We start from the raw sequence: 13,758 nt of genomic DNA, 5'->3' as shown, positions 1-13,758 counted from the left end.
GCACTGGGATCACAGCTTGGAAGTGCTCAGGCCCATTTTTCGTCCTAAAAATCACCAAGCAGTGAAGTTATTTCACATAAGACACACATTGGTGGGGTTGAAAATAAAACAAGGTGCACACAAGCTCCTAAAGACAGCCTTTTTTTTTTTAATTTTAAAACTCTGCATCTGAAAACACCGTATGACAGAAAGCATTTATATACACTGCAGTGTTTTTGGTATAATACAGTATTTCATACATCCATTTCTTTTTCTGCAAAAGAATTTGCTTTGTCGGACAAACAACCAAACTCCCATTGACAAAGAATACAGCTAAGGCACATTGTTTCTGCTAAATGAAAGACAAAAGGGTGCAAAAACGGGTAGTGCAATAATTGCTGAAAATCACATTCTACTACAAGAAAAGCATTCTGACTTTGAACTTTGATTACCGATCAATTTAAGACATTTCAATATCTCATAAAATACTCCTTTAAATAAATAGCAAAATATCTACATCTTTCAGTGTGTTCCATTTGAATTTCCAATTTTTTTTAAACTTTCCTGTATATACATGGTTTTCTTTTTTCTTATTCAATAGATTACAAAATATTTCTGTACAATTTTATGCATATTATGATCTATAACAAAATAGTTATTTCTTAAAACTATATTACCACCAGTCTTTGAAAATGACAGAATAGGAATAACTTATTATGGACTATGTTAGGCAATAGAAAAATCCAATCAAACCAAAACAGAACCAAAAGGACAAAGTCAGAAAAATAATTTCATTACATTGAATTAATTATTTTCGTTTCACAAATTTTGTTTTCTATGTAAACCCTTTTCAGTTGCCTTTGGGTTGYATCCACATCTTAATACCAATATAGGACAGGATTTGGGATTCCTAAAAGCACTGCAGCCTGCCGGGAATATTGGTGCYACTCACTGAAACACGACMGTTCACATGGAGCAAAGWATTACAGAAACCCAACACATACAARGCTTTGCAGAWGTCATCGGTTTCTGCTGACTTTGACAGCCTTCGAATGAAGCTCCAAAAGCCAGATTTTCAGAAATGCATTTATGCTTTAGATGAAACAACCACACTCCACTGTGTTCTAAATGTACTTTTAGATTCCCAACCAACACCCCAAATCTGGCCCCACCTGACGATGTTCTTCAGATTTTAAGACCATACCATTAAGAGGATATTTCTTCTCCCAGCTATCAGTACAAATCTGAGAGGACTGCTACTATGCCATGTCAAAATGRGAGAAATTACTCTACAACTTGTCTTGTGCATCTGAGAGCGGTCTGTCCTGTTGTAGTCTGAAGATAAATTAGAAGTTACTAAGTTTGTACTTTGTATGTAATTAAACCAACCTTATCTACAGTGAGTAACAAAAGACAGAGCTCATAATTTCCTAAGGTTTATATGAATGTCTGAGACTTCCTTTTGCCCGAAGGGAAGGTCATTTTCTTTCCTTAAAGACTGCATTTGTAAGCAATTTCCATTGTATTTGTGAAGTGTAAGCTGACAGCAACACAACCGAGCTGTAATAGAAATCTCAAGGTGCCTTTTATTCATTCCACAACAAATAGAGAAAGTGAGCAAGACACAGACAACACCAAAGTTCCTAACACAGTTTAAGGCCACATTTAGAAAGGATGGAAGTAAGGCTTTCTTTAAGGGGCAACACACTGGATGCCACAATGGGAACAGACACCRAGCAATCCAAAGCTGATAGGATTCACCCACGGAAAAGCTGAAACAACACCCTAGTTTTGGCCAGCAGGTCTGTGCCTTTTTTTGGATCTAAGCAGRAAAATAAAATTAAATGCCATCGAATCCTCCTCTGGAATATTCCCAGCAAACTGAAGGTGCTCTCCTAGCAGGAGTGCTATTGTCTCACTCGAGGGTGTTAATTACAACAGAACCAAAGACAAGCCAAGTCATTACAATATACAAATGCAGCGCCATGAACTGCGCCTAGAATTGTCACTCTGGTATCAGAGGCACCTGTACAGTATCTTGCTGTTTATTTGGCAAGGTTACAAGTAATACTTCTAGGTTTTAACAAAGTAGAAAGAGAATTTGCATAGATTGTACATTCAGTTCAAGGAGATTTCTGGTACCTTTTTTTTTGTTGTTCTCAGGTAAACGTGTTTGCAGACACAGTGAGGTAGCAGCTGTGGTAGCACCCATGAGCAAAAGAAGGTAACCAAGGCAGAAGCAGAGAGCAGAGCGATCAACACACCACTGTCAGTAGGAGGGAACAGATCAWCATGGTACCTGCAGTGCCACATCATGAGGGGGAGCTGCTCCCAATGCCACACGGAACTGAGACACCCCAATGCTGCTGTGCTCCTGGGTATTACGGGCTCTAAGGTCCTGCAGCCTCAATTTTAAATGCTCTCACCCTGATTATTCTTTCCCTTACTGTGATGATGATTGTGAAGGTTTTGAAGGCAAATCTCTCCTACAGTACACCTTCGAAGGGAATTACACATCAGAGTATTTGCTTGCTTTTGAAGATTCTGCAGGAAAATGCACTGTCCTACAAATTCTTCCTTGCTGCCCTTAACCCKAATTCACATTTCTTTGGCTCCTCCRTGCCTGGCTGCAGCAGCAGCTGCCCTCAGGGCTCAGCAGCAGGTATTCCTGCTCTCAGGAACTCCTCCTGGGCCTCTGGAAAGGCAGTGCTCTGTCCTCTCTAATGCTGCATTACTCCCTACCCTCTCTGTGGGCATCACCCCCGGAGCTGTCTTGGCAGAAGCCTGAAGGTTTGGTTTGGAAAGGCTTTTTTATTTGATATTTTCAATTGTCATTTAATATGGGCCTAAGGCAATGTCTACAAATCCTTTAAGACTATACTGGAASTCTTGAATGGTAGAAATAAAGACASRWATGGATCAKTATCTTTTCACAACCAGACYGAAGCAAAGGCCAGTGGGAAAGGCACCAACCACATCCTACCATGTCTAACTCTTTTGCTGAAATAACCAAATAACTGAGTCTCCTTTTTCATATATCAGATTCCCACGCCTGAAAATCAGGACAAGGTAACTGCTGCCTTTCACCAACTCCTTCCTCGCATCAGTGCTAGCACTGATCTGACTGAAGGCTGCTCTGAAAAGCAAACTTTCCTCATCTGCAGCTGGGTTTCTGAAGAAGCCTAGGGGATCTGGCTCACTCAAGTATCAAACTTCCTGCTCTATGGAAAGTGCTGGAGTTGGCCAAGGTTTCATACGGCCAACTCCTGAAGCTTTGGGATCTGGGAACACAACGAGGAGGGCGTGGCAGCCAGCGGCAAGCTGGCAATTCTCTGATGGCTSTGATGAAAGGGAACCAGAGAAATCAACAGAAAGCTGGTCCTCATTGCTGGGCCACAAGAAACATCTGCATCTTGTTTATCTGGGAAGTCAAAGCTGAGATCTCAGGACATCAATGCCTCTCAGCCTTGCTGTGCAGAAGGAGCCCAGTTTGTTCAAARGTTTGCTGCAACACAATTGTGTCAAACTTTTTGCAAGYTTCAGCATCTTCTTTACCCTTTCCYTCTCTCTYTGGCCAGGTTTACACTGTCCCAGTTCTGACTCACTGACTTCACCACTGTGCTCACTATGATCGTGGCTGAGAGTGATGGAGGCTTCATYAGGATTGCAATTAGTGCTGCAGGAGATGAGGGGAAAGTGAATGCACAGGAGCTGGTACTTCTGAAGGTGCTGCAGGATCACTGTTAATACACCACTGAACAACTGCACAGGCATTGTGCACTGAAGCCAATACCCAGGAAAGTCAATTTGTAACACACGAATGCACACTCCTGTATCTCTAGGCTTAGCAATAATGAAGGCTTAACAACAGAGATACAGAGGGACTTTCTTGTATAACACTTGCTATCATGAAGGAATTGTTAAAATTCTCTGCTTGCCAAGAGCACAAAAAATGAAGACATAATTTCAATTCTAAAAAAACCCTTGAATATCAGAAGATGAAAATGCAAATATTACTACTCAATGTCCAAATGTCATCAAAGAAAGAATTGGACAAATCTGAAAATAAACTGTCATTTGAGCTATTTCATTTAGCCTTGGGCTTTAACATTACCATATAAACAGGTTTGCATAATGCCAAGAGTGACTTTGGACATAATTCATTAAATCACGTATGTAGATGTTCTGCATTTTGCCACATTCTCTCTCTGTGTAATACAGATTGATCACAGGAGTGTTACACGGCTGTCSTGCAGAATGGGCAGGGAATTTAAACAAGCAAAGCATTACACACAGAGGACAAATGTGTGCATATTGAAATACAAACCTCTCCCACTAAAAGGGATTTTGATCAAACCAGGCTTTCAGCTGGGATCCTGTTCAGCAAAATTGGCCAGTGTGATTGGAAAAGAACACCTGCACATTCAGATGAAGATACATAACTCACTTGTTTTGTACCAGCTCTGGGTCCCTGCTCTGAATTCTCCTTTTCACCAAATGTAAGATCTGTGAAGTTATTCTCTTCTGACCCTTGACAATGTTCATCACAGGCTCCCAGTGCTGCCATTTCAAACCAGAGAAGCCACTAAGAAGGACCAGATTGGGCTTAGCAGAATCAGCTTGGAGCCAGCTCTGATCCCTCATGCAGAGTCTGGCTTTGCATGTTTTTTATTCTCAGCTACTGGACTTTGTAACTCAGACACAAAGTCTCATGTATATCTTTTGAATCCATGTCTGCATGATAATAGCTGTAGTAGACATGGCTGTTTAGGTCCAAAACTTGACATTGCCCCCAGAAGATGTTCCAAACACGGYAGCTTCTCCTTTGATGACTTCAAACACAGACAGCATTTACCCCTAGCATACTGTCACACCTTTTATTTATGCTGGACTTGACTCTGAAGTCCTCACTCAGCACATTGTGGAAATTTTGCCTCAGAAAGGACTGCAGGATCAACCCCTTCAGCTCTGCATCCTATATTTCAACAGCAGCTCTGGGACTGCCAGCTTGCTACAAAACTTCACTGTTTAAATGCTTTTTGCCTTCCAGAAAATAAATGCATATAAATTTTCTTTGAGATATTTTAAAACTAGCATATAATGCAAATGGATATATCAGCAACCATCTGTTTTCTTTCCCTTTTTTGTACTAAAACTAAATAATTTGCACCTTATATTTTAAATGATAAAAGTGGCAGCTTTTTTCCTAACCACAGAAGATGTGGTTGTTGTCACCTTCTGCTTGGTCTAGTTAATGAAAACTTACCAAAAAAGCACTTAAAAACATTCCTGCTTAAGAATAAAAACAAGTATCAAATTAAAAAACTAAGTTATCTGCATGTGTGTGCGTGGGTGCACCCCTACACATGTGCTTATGTGCAAGACAGACTGAAGATTTTGTGACTACCCCAGAGTCTTACTGAGAACAAGTGCCTGGGCTTCTTAATGAATTTTATTGTGTGCCCTAAATACGAAGTTCTTCATTTAATCCGCAGGGTTTGAACTGTGCAGCTGCCATTGCATCAGTGTGACTGAAGCCCTGGATTTCACAGTGAGGACTGGAGGTCCTCAGAAAATACGAACTTCACAAAGGAATGTTATATTAAAAATGAGAACTGTTAAAAAACCCCACTGTGTAAGTAACAATACTGTGATTCTATTACATAAACGTGTTGGCTACCCTGGTTTCATACACGCTTGCCTCTAGAGCTGGTTGAAAAGCTGGAACGTTGTCTTGACTGGAATATTCCAATCAGCTCTCACTGCTACAAACTTTCCTAAAGCTACAGCTCTTGACTGACAAAATGAAGACAAAAAAAGAAAGGGAGGTGTGAGGGGAGGAAGGCCTTTTCTTAATAAAGGCAGCTTCAGTTAGTAAAATAACATAATCTTCAAGCTGCAAAAGCAGCACCTACTAATTAGTCATTGACTAAAACATAAATAATAAATACCTAAATTGTTCCTTCCATGCATCCATTTTTGTGCCAGATAAACATTTCAATGCTCTGCCTTAATGCCAGCACAGCTGACACCACAATTTCAAGTCCAAAGCAAACTGAAGTAGCTTTAAACCAATATGACAGAGATACTACAAGCCACTGGGATCTGTGTCCTACTGCAAGTGTTGTTTAAAAGGGAATTCAACCTTCCTGTGAGACATGATTACGGGATGATCTAAGRGCCTGTTTCCCTCCTGATGTGGACACTTAACTCTCAGCAGAAAGTTAACCATGCACACAGAAGGGTGAACAGAAACCTGCCTTTTTTACAGCAACAGGACTTCTTTCCTAATTAACCCAATAGCTTTTAATGGTCTTTTGTGCTTCTGTTGCTAACTAGAGATTAACACAGCAACGACAAGAACAACGTGCATGTTTTTGCTAATGTAAAATGCATTCGTTGGAGATGAATTTGCATATAAAACTGGTATTWTAAAAAAGTTACTGGAATGTAAATTAATTTTTCCCTACAGTAGAAAATGCAGGTTGAAATGATGCAAAGCATGCCTATTTAAAACRGGATGCAGTCTGCTAGGAATTCTGAAGACAGGCAAGGGTAGATTGTTGACAGAATAAAGTAAAAGCACAGAGAAACATGGCMCTGTTCTCCTTCCCCTGGCTTTGGGCACAGACCCACATCCTGCACAGCCTTCCAGATGCCCTGGCAAAGCCTGGAGGGATCTTTCTTCAGGAAGAGAGGGAGATCTCAGACCAAGGGAGGGAATTAGTGTTAAGTCTTACTAGCCACTACTCAAATTAGGGAAGAAACCTGTTGTTGCAGATTTAGGTGCCAGTTTTACTAATTTACTGGTTTAGAACTCCACTGCCTGAGAAAAAACTCAGGTCAGCTCATGAGCAAAACCAGCAAAGGGTGTGAGCAGACACATCACAACCCAACCCAGCCTACACATACACACCTGTTCTACTGGCAGTCTGTGAAAATACTCAGGTACTGGTGGCTTCCAGAAATACCTGCAGGTTTGCAAGGGCTGAAATTCAAAATACTTATTTGTTCTTTAATAAATACTCTTAGCACGCTGACCCTGAACCTAACTGCATGAGACATAAGGCTACTACAGCAAAACACTGGTTTCGTTTAGAGTTTATCATGAAATTAGTCTGAAAAAAACATCTGAAAGTAATCTGAAAGTTTCTGATTTTGCTTGTTTTCTCTAACTAGGATAAGAGACATTAGCTGTGTCCAGAATTACTTGTGTCATTAAGAACCCGAGTGATGCTGTACCATTACTTCACATTCTCTGAGGTCATGTGGCCCCACAGGCTCCAGCCTGCAGGAACYGACCTCTCCAGGAAGCGTAAGTAGAAGGGAATTTTGCTGTGATTTATTCATGGTAGCAAAATAATGAAAGCCTATGAAAAAGCAGAGGTACAGACAAATTTACTTTTAAAAAACCCCTTTAGCAGCTGCTCCTTCACTGCCCTCTCCACGGCTTGGTGCTACTGTTTCCAAGCCCACAGGCTGTGGGACAAGTGAGCTGATGGAGAGGGCAGTGCCAAAGGCTTTGTCAGAACTTCAGAACTCTTTTTTGGTTTTTTTTTCTGTTTTTTTAAAAATGAATTATATTGCAATAAGTAACAAAAAAAAAAAAAAAAATTAACCTTCCCTTGTGTTTCTGAAACCTGGCGTAAGATTCACAGAGAAGCAAGGTTCAATTCCCTTTTAAAAACCTATGGCGGGCAGAGCGTACCGGTGCTACCTGAGGCGGCCGTCGGGTTTGACGGGGCCCAGCTCGGATTTGGGGTCGGGGCTCAGGGAGCTCCAGGCKGTCTGGGCACAGCCCTGCAGCACGGGGCAGGCCGTGGGGCCCACGCTGCAGATGTCCACGGCCGACCAGACGCCGCTGACCAGCGAGTCCACCCAGGAGTCCAGGCGGGCGCCCACCAGCGCGGCGTTGCGCCGGGACTGCTCCAGGCGSGCGGCGCTCACCGGGATGTTCAGCACGGGGTTCAGGCCCTGGAAGCTCTGCTCCATGTAGGCGTTCTTTGGAGGCCCGCTGTGGAACTTGATGGCTTCCTCTGGAAAGGTAGAAACAAACCCAAAGTCAGTGTTTTTTTTAAAAAAAAAAAAAAAAAACAGCGCTAAGGATCTAAGGGAACAGCAAAGAAAAAGACGGAGGTTTAGGGGTCTGTGCTGGGCTCTGGCACTCCTCGTGCTCATCCTGCAAGTGCTGCCTTAGCAGGCACAGCCCCGAGCCTGCAGAGTCACCCTTATTATCCACACATACAACCAGCATCCCCAAAACTGCAGGACACTCAGGACTGGCTGCACCTCGAAATGAGGAAACGTTCAAGGACACCTGGTGTGAGAAGTCTGCCAGCCCCTGTCAGACATCCAAGTGCTATCATTGATTTGTCTAGGAGAARGAGCCAAGATCTCAGCCTGTTTTGTTGTGGGTTTGTTTTCCTAAACAGATGAACCTTGCCCTGCTGGGGAAAAGCCACAACATTTGCTAGCTCTATCTGCATACAAAACCCATGTGGTGTCATTTGTGGCACTAAATGGATAACACCATGGTCTTGGACAGACCAGACCCATAATCAAACACATGTAGCTCCAAAATGATTCCTGGAAATGCTCCAGTCTCACTGGGAAAATATTCTCTCATGACAGTTATATTTCAAGCTTCTGTGCTGAACAGTACATCACAACCTTTTCCTAATGACACTTTTCTTTGTACTGTGGTTGCTTTCCTTACAGYAACCCTTCTATCTCAGCAAAATACAGTACAATACCCAAATCTGCAATATTGCAGTAAAGATCAGGTTGTGACTGCTTTCAGAGACCTAAACTGAACACTGTGGGTCAGGCTGCCCCTGTCAAAAGTTGGCTGAATTCTGAGAGTCTGAGTGCACCAATGTGCTGCTTATAAAATCAGGATGGGACCCTCCAAAAATGTTCACCGAGTGCCTGCTGGGACCAAATTTCCAACCATTTCTTCCCGCTCTCAGCTGCCTTCCCCAGCATCCTCGYTCCAGCAGCACAGAGGATGTGTTTAGCTCTGCCAACAGACACACTGTCTAGAACAGAAAATGGGCCCATTCAGGGAGCTCCAGGCGAGGAAAGCCACCGCACTCCACGAGCGTCAGAGGCCAGGAATTACATATTCACGGCTACAATTCCTTCCACATGTCCTTGCTGCTTGCGCTGCAGCCTGACACTGAGCCCTTTCTTCCATGCAGAGGACAGCATCTCAGGTGCTGGCAAGAAATCCATGTATTTATTTAGAGGGAAAAAGGGATGTTTAATTTGAAAAGTCTTTAATGTCAAATACTGTACAAGTCCATTACTTCAAATCCCAATTAAACTGGTTCAGCACATTGCCATCACCATTATACCTCACTTTATTCCTGAATCCATCTAAGCCCCTCTTTTTATATTAAATAGTAGATATGCACAATAACCTGYAGTCAAAATGAGTTCATTCCATGCACATGTGTCAGGAATGTGCTCTGCCAAAGCACTGCAGTTTAAGAAACAGAACAAGTACACATGATTAAATTTCCTCCTTTGGAAGCAATTAAATTTGGAAGATTGTTTGTCAACATATTAATTAAATAGGAACATTCTGAGTAAAAATCCTCAAATAAATAAGAGTTGGCAATACTAGCAGCATCATCTGATTGAAACAGGCAATTCAGCGAGCTCATTGAATCAAAGCCTGTTGCGCGTGTGTTTGGTGCATGGAACAAGGGAGATCTTTATTCAGGCAAGAAACAGGATGAAATGGAACTTGCTGTTCTCCCTGGCTCAGCCTCAGGACTTGGTGGGTTATCAGGACTGGAAAGAACAAAACCTGCAGCAACTGCAGGACCCAGCGCTTGGCACAGCAGCAGAGATTGTGTTAAGAGCTACCACTGCCCACAGTGCAAAACGCTGCTGCAGTGCAGGACACACAGAAAACCCTGACCTGGGGGATTACCTGGTCCCACTGCAGAACAGCACCCCAAGTTAGGTGCCAGCACGTCCTAGAAAGGAAAAGCTGGGTCACAACAGTTTGAGGGCAGAGCTACATGCACTCATCAAGAGGAAATGCTGGGGATTGGACCCAGAACCTCTCCTGCAGCCTCCAAGTTTCTGTTAAACAATTCACAAGAGAAAGTAGGGAGGATGCTGCTCATCTCAGCAATGGCAGATGGGTCGCTCCTCTTTGCGAGGAAAGAGGAAAAGGACAGAGAAAAAAGGACAGAGACTCCATAACTTACTAAGATGGTATGGAAGTGACACAGTGAGGCTCCTAAGCCCTGAAATGCTGTAAAAAATGAGGCTGGAGCTACTGGGTGTGCTCTTGAAGCACTGACATTTCAGTCAAGTGTCACAAGGAAGCACTCATGAAAAAATAATGAAGAATGTAAGGGTTGCCTCTATGAGATGTGTCTTTAGACATTTAAATCTGTGTGGTTAGAGCAAACAAATCAAAATTAGCTTAAGCTAAACTTTTTTGCCASCCGTTTCACTTCAGSAGGAYACATATCAATGSAAAATATATTCCAYTGAYTCGAAAATACAGCTTTAAAACACTWGGTAATTTTTKAYYCCCCTTTTTATTTGCTTTTTACTTGGGAGGACACATTTCTTAACTGACTTTTYTTGGTCTAACTTCTTTTGGATTCAACACACAGCCTATAGCCAGCCACACAAGCTAGGATTTCAGCATTTTTGTGTGGGTTTGTTCTTCATTTTGCAGAAAAAGCAAATTAGTTCAGACAGAGAGTGGGCTAAGGAATGAAAAATATGGTTACCTTGGTACACATTAAGGTGCTAGACCTGTGGGTTTTTAAAGCAACCCAGAACGTACAGCTTTATTTCTTTACTTCAATTGTGTTGAAACCCTCTGGCAAAGAGGTAATTTTTTATTGACATTTTGTTTGTTTTCTCTTGCAGCAAACAAGACAGTGCTGCATTTGCTCATTGTGGAGCTAATCGACTCCTTGTCAGCTGGATCTGAACTAAATTTCGAAGCAAATCCCTGTCTTCAGGGTTTTTCTCGGAATGATGATTCCAGGGCATGTCTGCTCTTCTGCAGTCATGCGCCTGCCTGCTGCTATTACTGCATTTATCAAGAACATGTCATGTTACCTCTGGTTAATTTAAAGAAATCACGGCAGTTCTGACACAAGTTGCCACCCACTTTATAATCCCTATAGATGCAATTACAATTGATTGAGCCACTGCAAACAACCAAGGGCAAAACAAAGGTTTCCCAGTATCTGCTAATTGAGACGATCTATAAATATGGATTAGGTTAAAAGGCCGGTGAGGTGCCTGAGGGCATCGCCCATGTCTGCTAATGCTGTCAGCCCTTGAAAGGGGTGGCTGCATTTTGGGGCACAGGGACCAGGCTCTGGTAYTTCAGGCTCCATGGGAGCAGCAAAGATCAGCAGCTCCACATCCAGGACCATCRAGCTGGGAACTGAGTGGGAAAGTTCTCTCTTAAGGCAAAACAGGAAGTTTCTCTTTTTCACTGCTCTCCCTGCTTGCAGGAAGAAGGGCTTTTCATGTATTCCATTATTTACAGTCCAGGGTTTACTATCATCTTGAGGTTTTGGGGCTTTTTCTGCCCCAGAAGTGAATCTGCTACTGGCTCCCAATAACCTATTTGGCTTTAATGGAACAGGTACCATCCATTAAACGGATGACAACTCATTATCAGCCCTCCAGCTGGGAGAGCACTGGAGAAACTTTACTGTGAATATAAACTCAAATTTAAAAMTTAAATTGCTTTGGCTTTTTCTTTTCCCYTCACTGTGACCCTGGGAGTCAATCACACTTGGCCTTTAAAGAGCAGAAAGTGGGGGAAGTGGGATGGTGGGAATGCAGAGCCAACCTCTATCAAATTTGCTGTTTTCTTAGGCCTTGAAGTCTGCTGGGTAGCTGGATTAGTCTSTGAGCTGCTGGCTAAATGCTCTGAATTATACCTGTTGTTTGGCTCTGCCTCTGCAGCCCTTCACAGGGGAGCTGGACATCTGCCTTGAATCTCCTCAAACTCAAATTCCTAAAGATCCAGCACGAGTCCCCACTGCTGTGTGCCATCACTGCCAGTGAGCTTACACAGATCTGCTCCCTGTTTTGTCTTCTCCACATCCCATTCCCTCTTTGTCTTGGCACAATTATTCCYAGAGCATCCTGCTGGTCCTTGGCAGCCCTCCTGTGTCCTTATAACAAGCATGGAGTTCTTGGCTTTAACCCGACCATATGGTCAGAACCTCCAAATTGTTGTTTAGAAGAATAAACTGGAATCTGTCTGTGCAGGAGGTAGAGGGAAGGAGACTCTGGTGGACAGAGTGAACCCAATTTCTTCAAATTATTTATCTCACAAATTCACCTAATTTCCTTTTCTTTTCTTCCTTCTCCAACTAAACAAATACTTGGAGGCACTCCTGAGCCAGAGAATCTGCTGAAGGCAGAGCTGATCAGTGACACAACTCAAAGTCAAGAAAATAGACAGAGATTTGGATGAGTGGAGGGGGAAGAGGAGCAGGAAGGAATAAGTAACATTAGATTATAGATTCTCCACTGAAATATTTTAGGGAGCCTCATTTACAGTGGAAATACCGCAAATAGTAATTCCATGTAAGACCTGATCTCTTRCAGATCCAGGTTTTGAAAAGGTCAATGAGTCTGTGTTTTTAAAACAATTTACATTCYATCAGTTATTCACATCTGGACACAGTATCAAAGAAATCACTCACTCTTGATTTCCCTTTATATTTAACTTGCATGCATAAAATTTAGGCCAAAATTAATAAATAAATGGAAATTGAAAAATGAATAAACTAGTGGCATATGCTGTTTTTATAAACTGCTAAATGAAACATCTTTGCTGGCAGCTGTCCCATGATTATTTTTTTTATTTTGAATAGCAATTACAAAKTCTGAGAGTCATGATACAGGAATGAACGTGTTTTACTTTGATTGTTCAAACGAAGAGCCAGTAGCTCCCTTCACGATGCTGGGAAACCAAAACAACTTTTCCTTGTTGTGCTCTGGGCTGAAGTGAGGTCTAGATAAGCAATGATTTAGAAAATACAGGGATTGTTGTCGTGTCTGTGTTCTCAGGATACAAGATGTTAGTAGTAGCTGCTGCTAGTTTAGTGCAAATGATTTCTAGAATGGCAAAAGCAAATTGCACACAAGWTTATGCAGAGGTTTTTATGTCTGCAACTTTGTGGACTCCACTTTCCACATCTGGAGTGGATGAGACAGAGGGGTCAAATCATTATTGAGGAAGTGACATGCAAAGTGCTATGAAATCTATCAGTCCAGGGCAATCTTTCTGACAAGAATTGTTTTTAAATCAGGRCAGGGTAGGGGTTGGTGGTGGTGGTGAGGGAGGATAGGTAGAAAATTGAAAATTTTAAAGAAATCCCTAATAAAACATATTCCTCTCTTTTACTGACAATTCCTGGCTAAGTCTGATGTATGTTTTACTTTCAATGTTAAGACAAGAAAATAATGCTATTCCTTCATTTGAGAAGGTTTTTGGCAACTTTCACATTGTTTACAGTAACAGAAATCGTTCTTTYAGAAGTTCTAATTCTTCTGTCATACTCTCAAAATGCCTTTATTTGGCAGAGAAAAATGTATTTAAATAATAAAGTGRTGACAAACTGACAAAAGCTGGAAATCAAAGCTAAATGATGATTGCCTGCACAGAGCACAATAGTGTCACTGAGATAGAAAGCCCTAAAAAAACAAACAAGAGGAATTTGCATTGTAAATACAATTCTGACTACAGTTGAGTGTCACTACCTGTCCCTG

The 13,758-nt window shown here is 42.0% G+C and overlaps 1 protein-coding gene across 2 annotated transcripts in view; it reads right to left on the bottom strand.

The window, feature by feature from the left end:
* Positions 1-2,899: 2,899 nt before the first annotated feature.
* The window catches only part of XYLT1 (xylosyltransferase 1), a 162,745-nt gene continuing 151,886 nt past the window's right edge, over positions 2,900-13,758 (bottom strand). For both annotated transcript variants that reach the window (XM_057384736.1, XM_057384737.1), the window contains exon 11: positions 2,900-8,015. In XM_057384736.1, the coding sequence (XP_057240719.1) occupies positions 7,693-8,015 (323 nt within the window). In that variant the 3' untranslated portion in view covers positions 2,900-7,692. The remainder of the gene's footprint in view (positions 8,016-13,758) is intronic.

Source organism: Malurus melanocephalus, unplaced genomic scaffold (genome assembly GCF_030028575.1).
Source record: "Malurus melanocephalus ecotype Western Australia unplaced genomic scaffold, MMel_1.1 scaffold_742, whole genome shotgun sequence".
Lineage (NCBI taxonomy): Eukaryota > Metazoa > Chordata > Aves > Passeriformes > Maluridae > Malurus > Malurus melanocephalus.
This window is presented reverse-complemented; position numbering and strand designations above follow the sequence as displayed.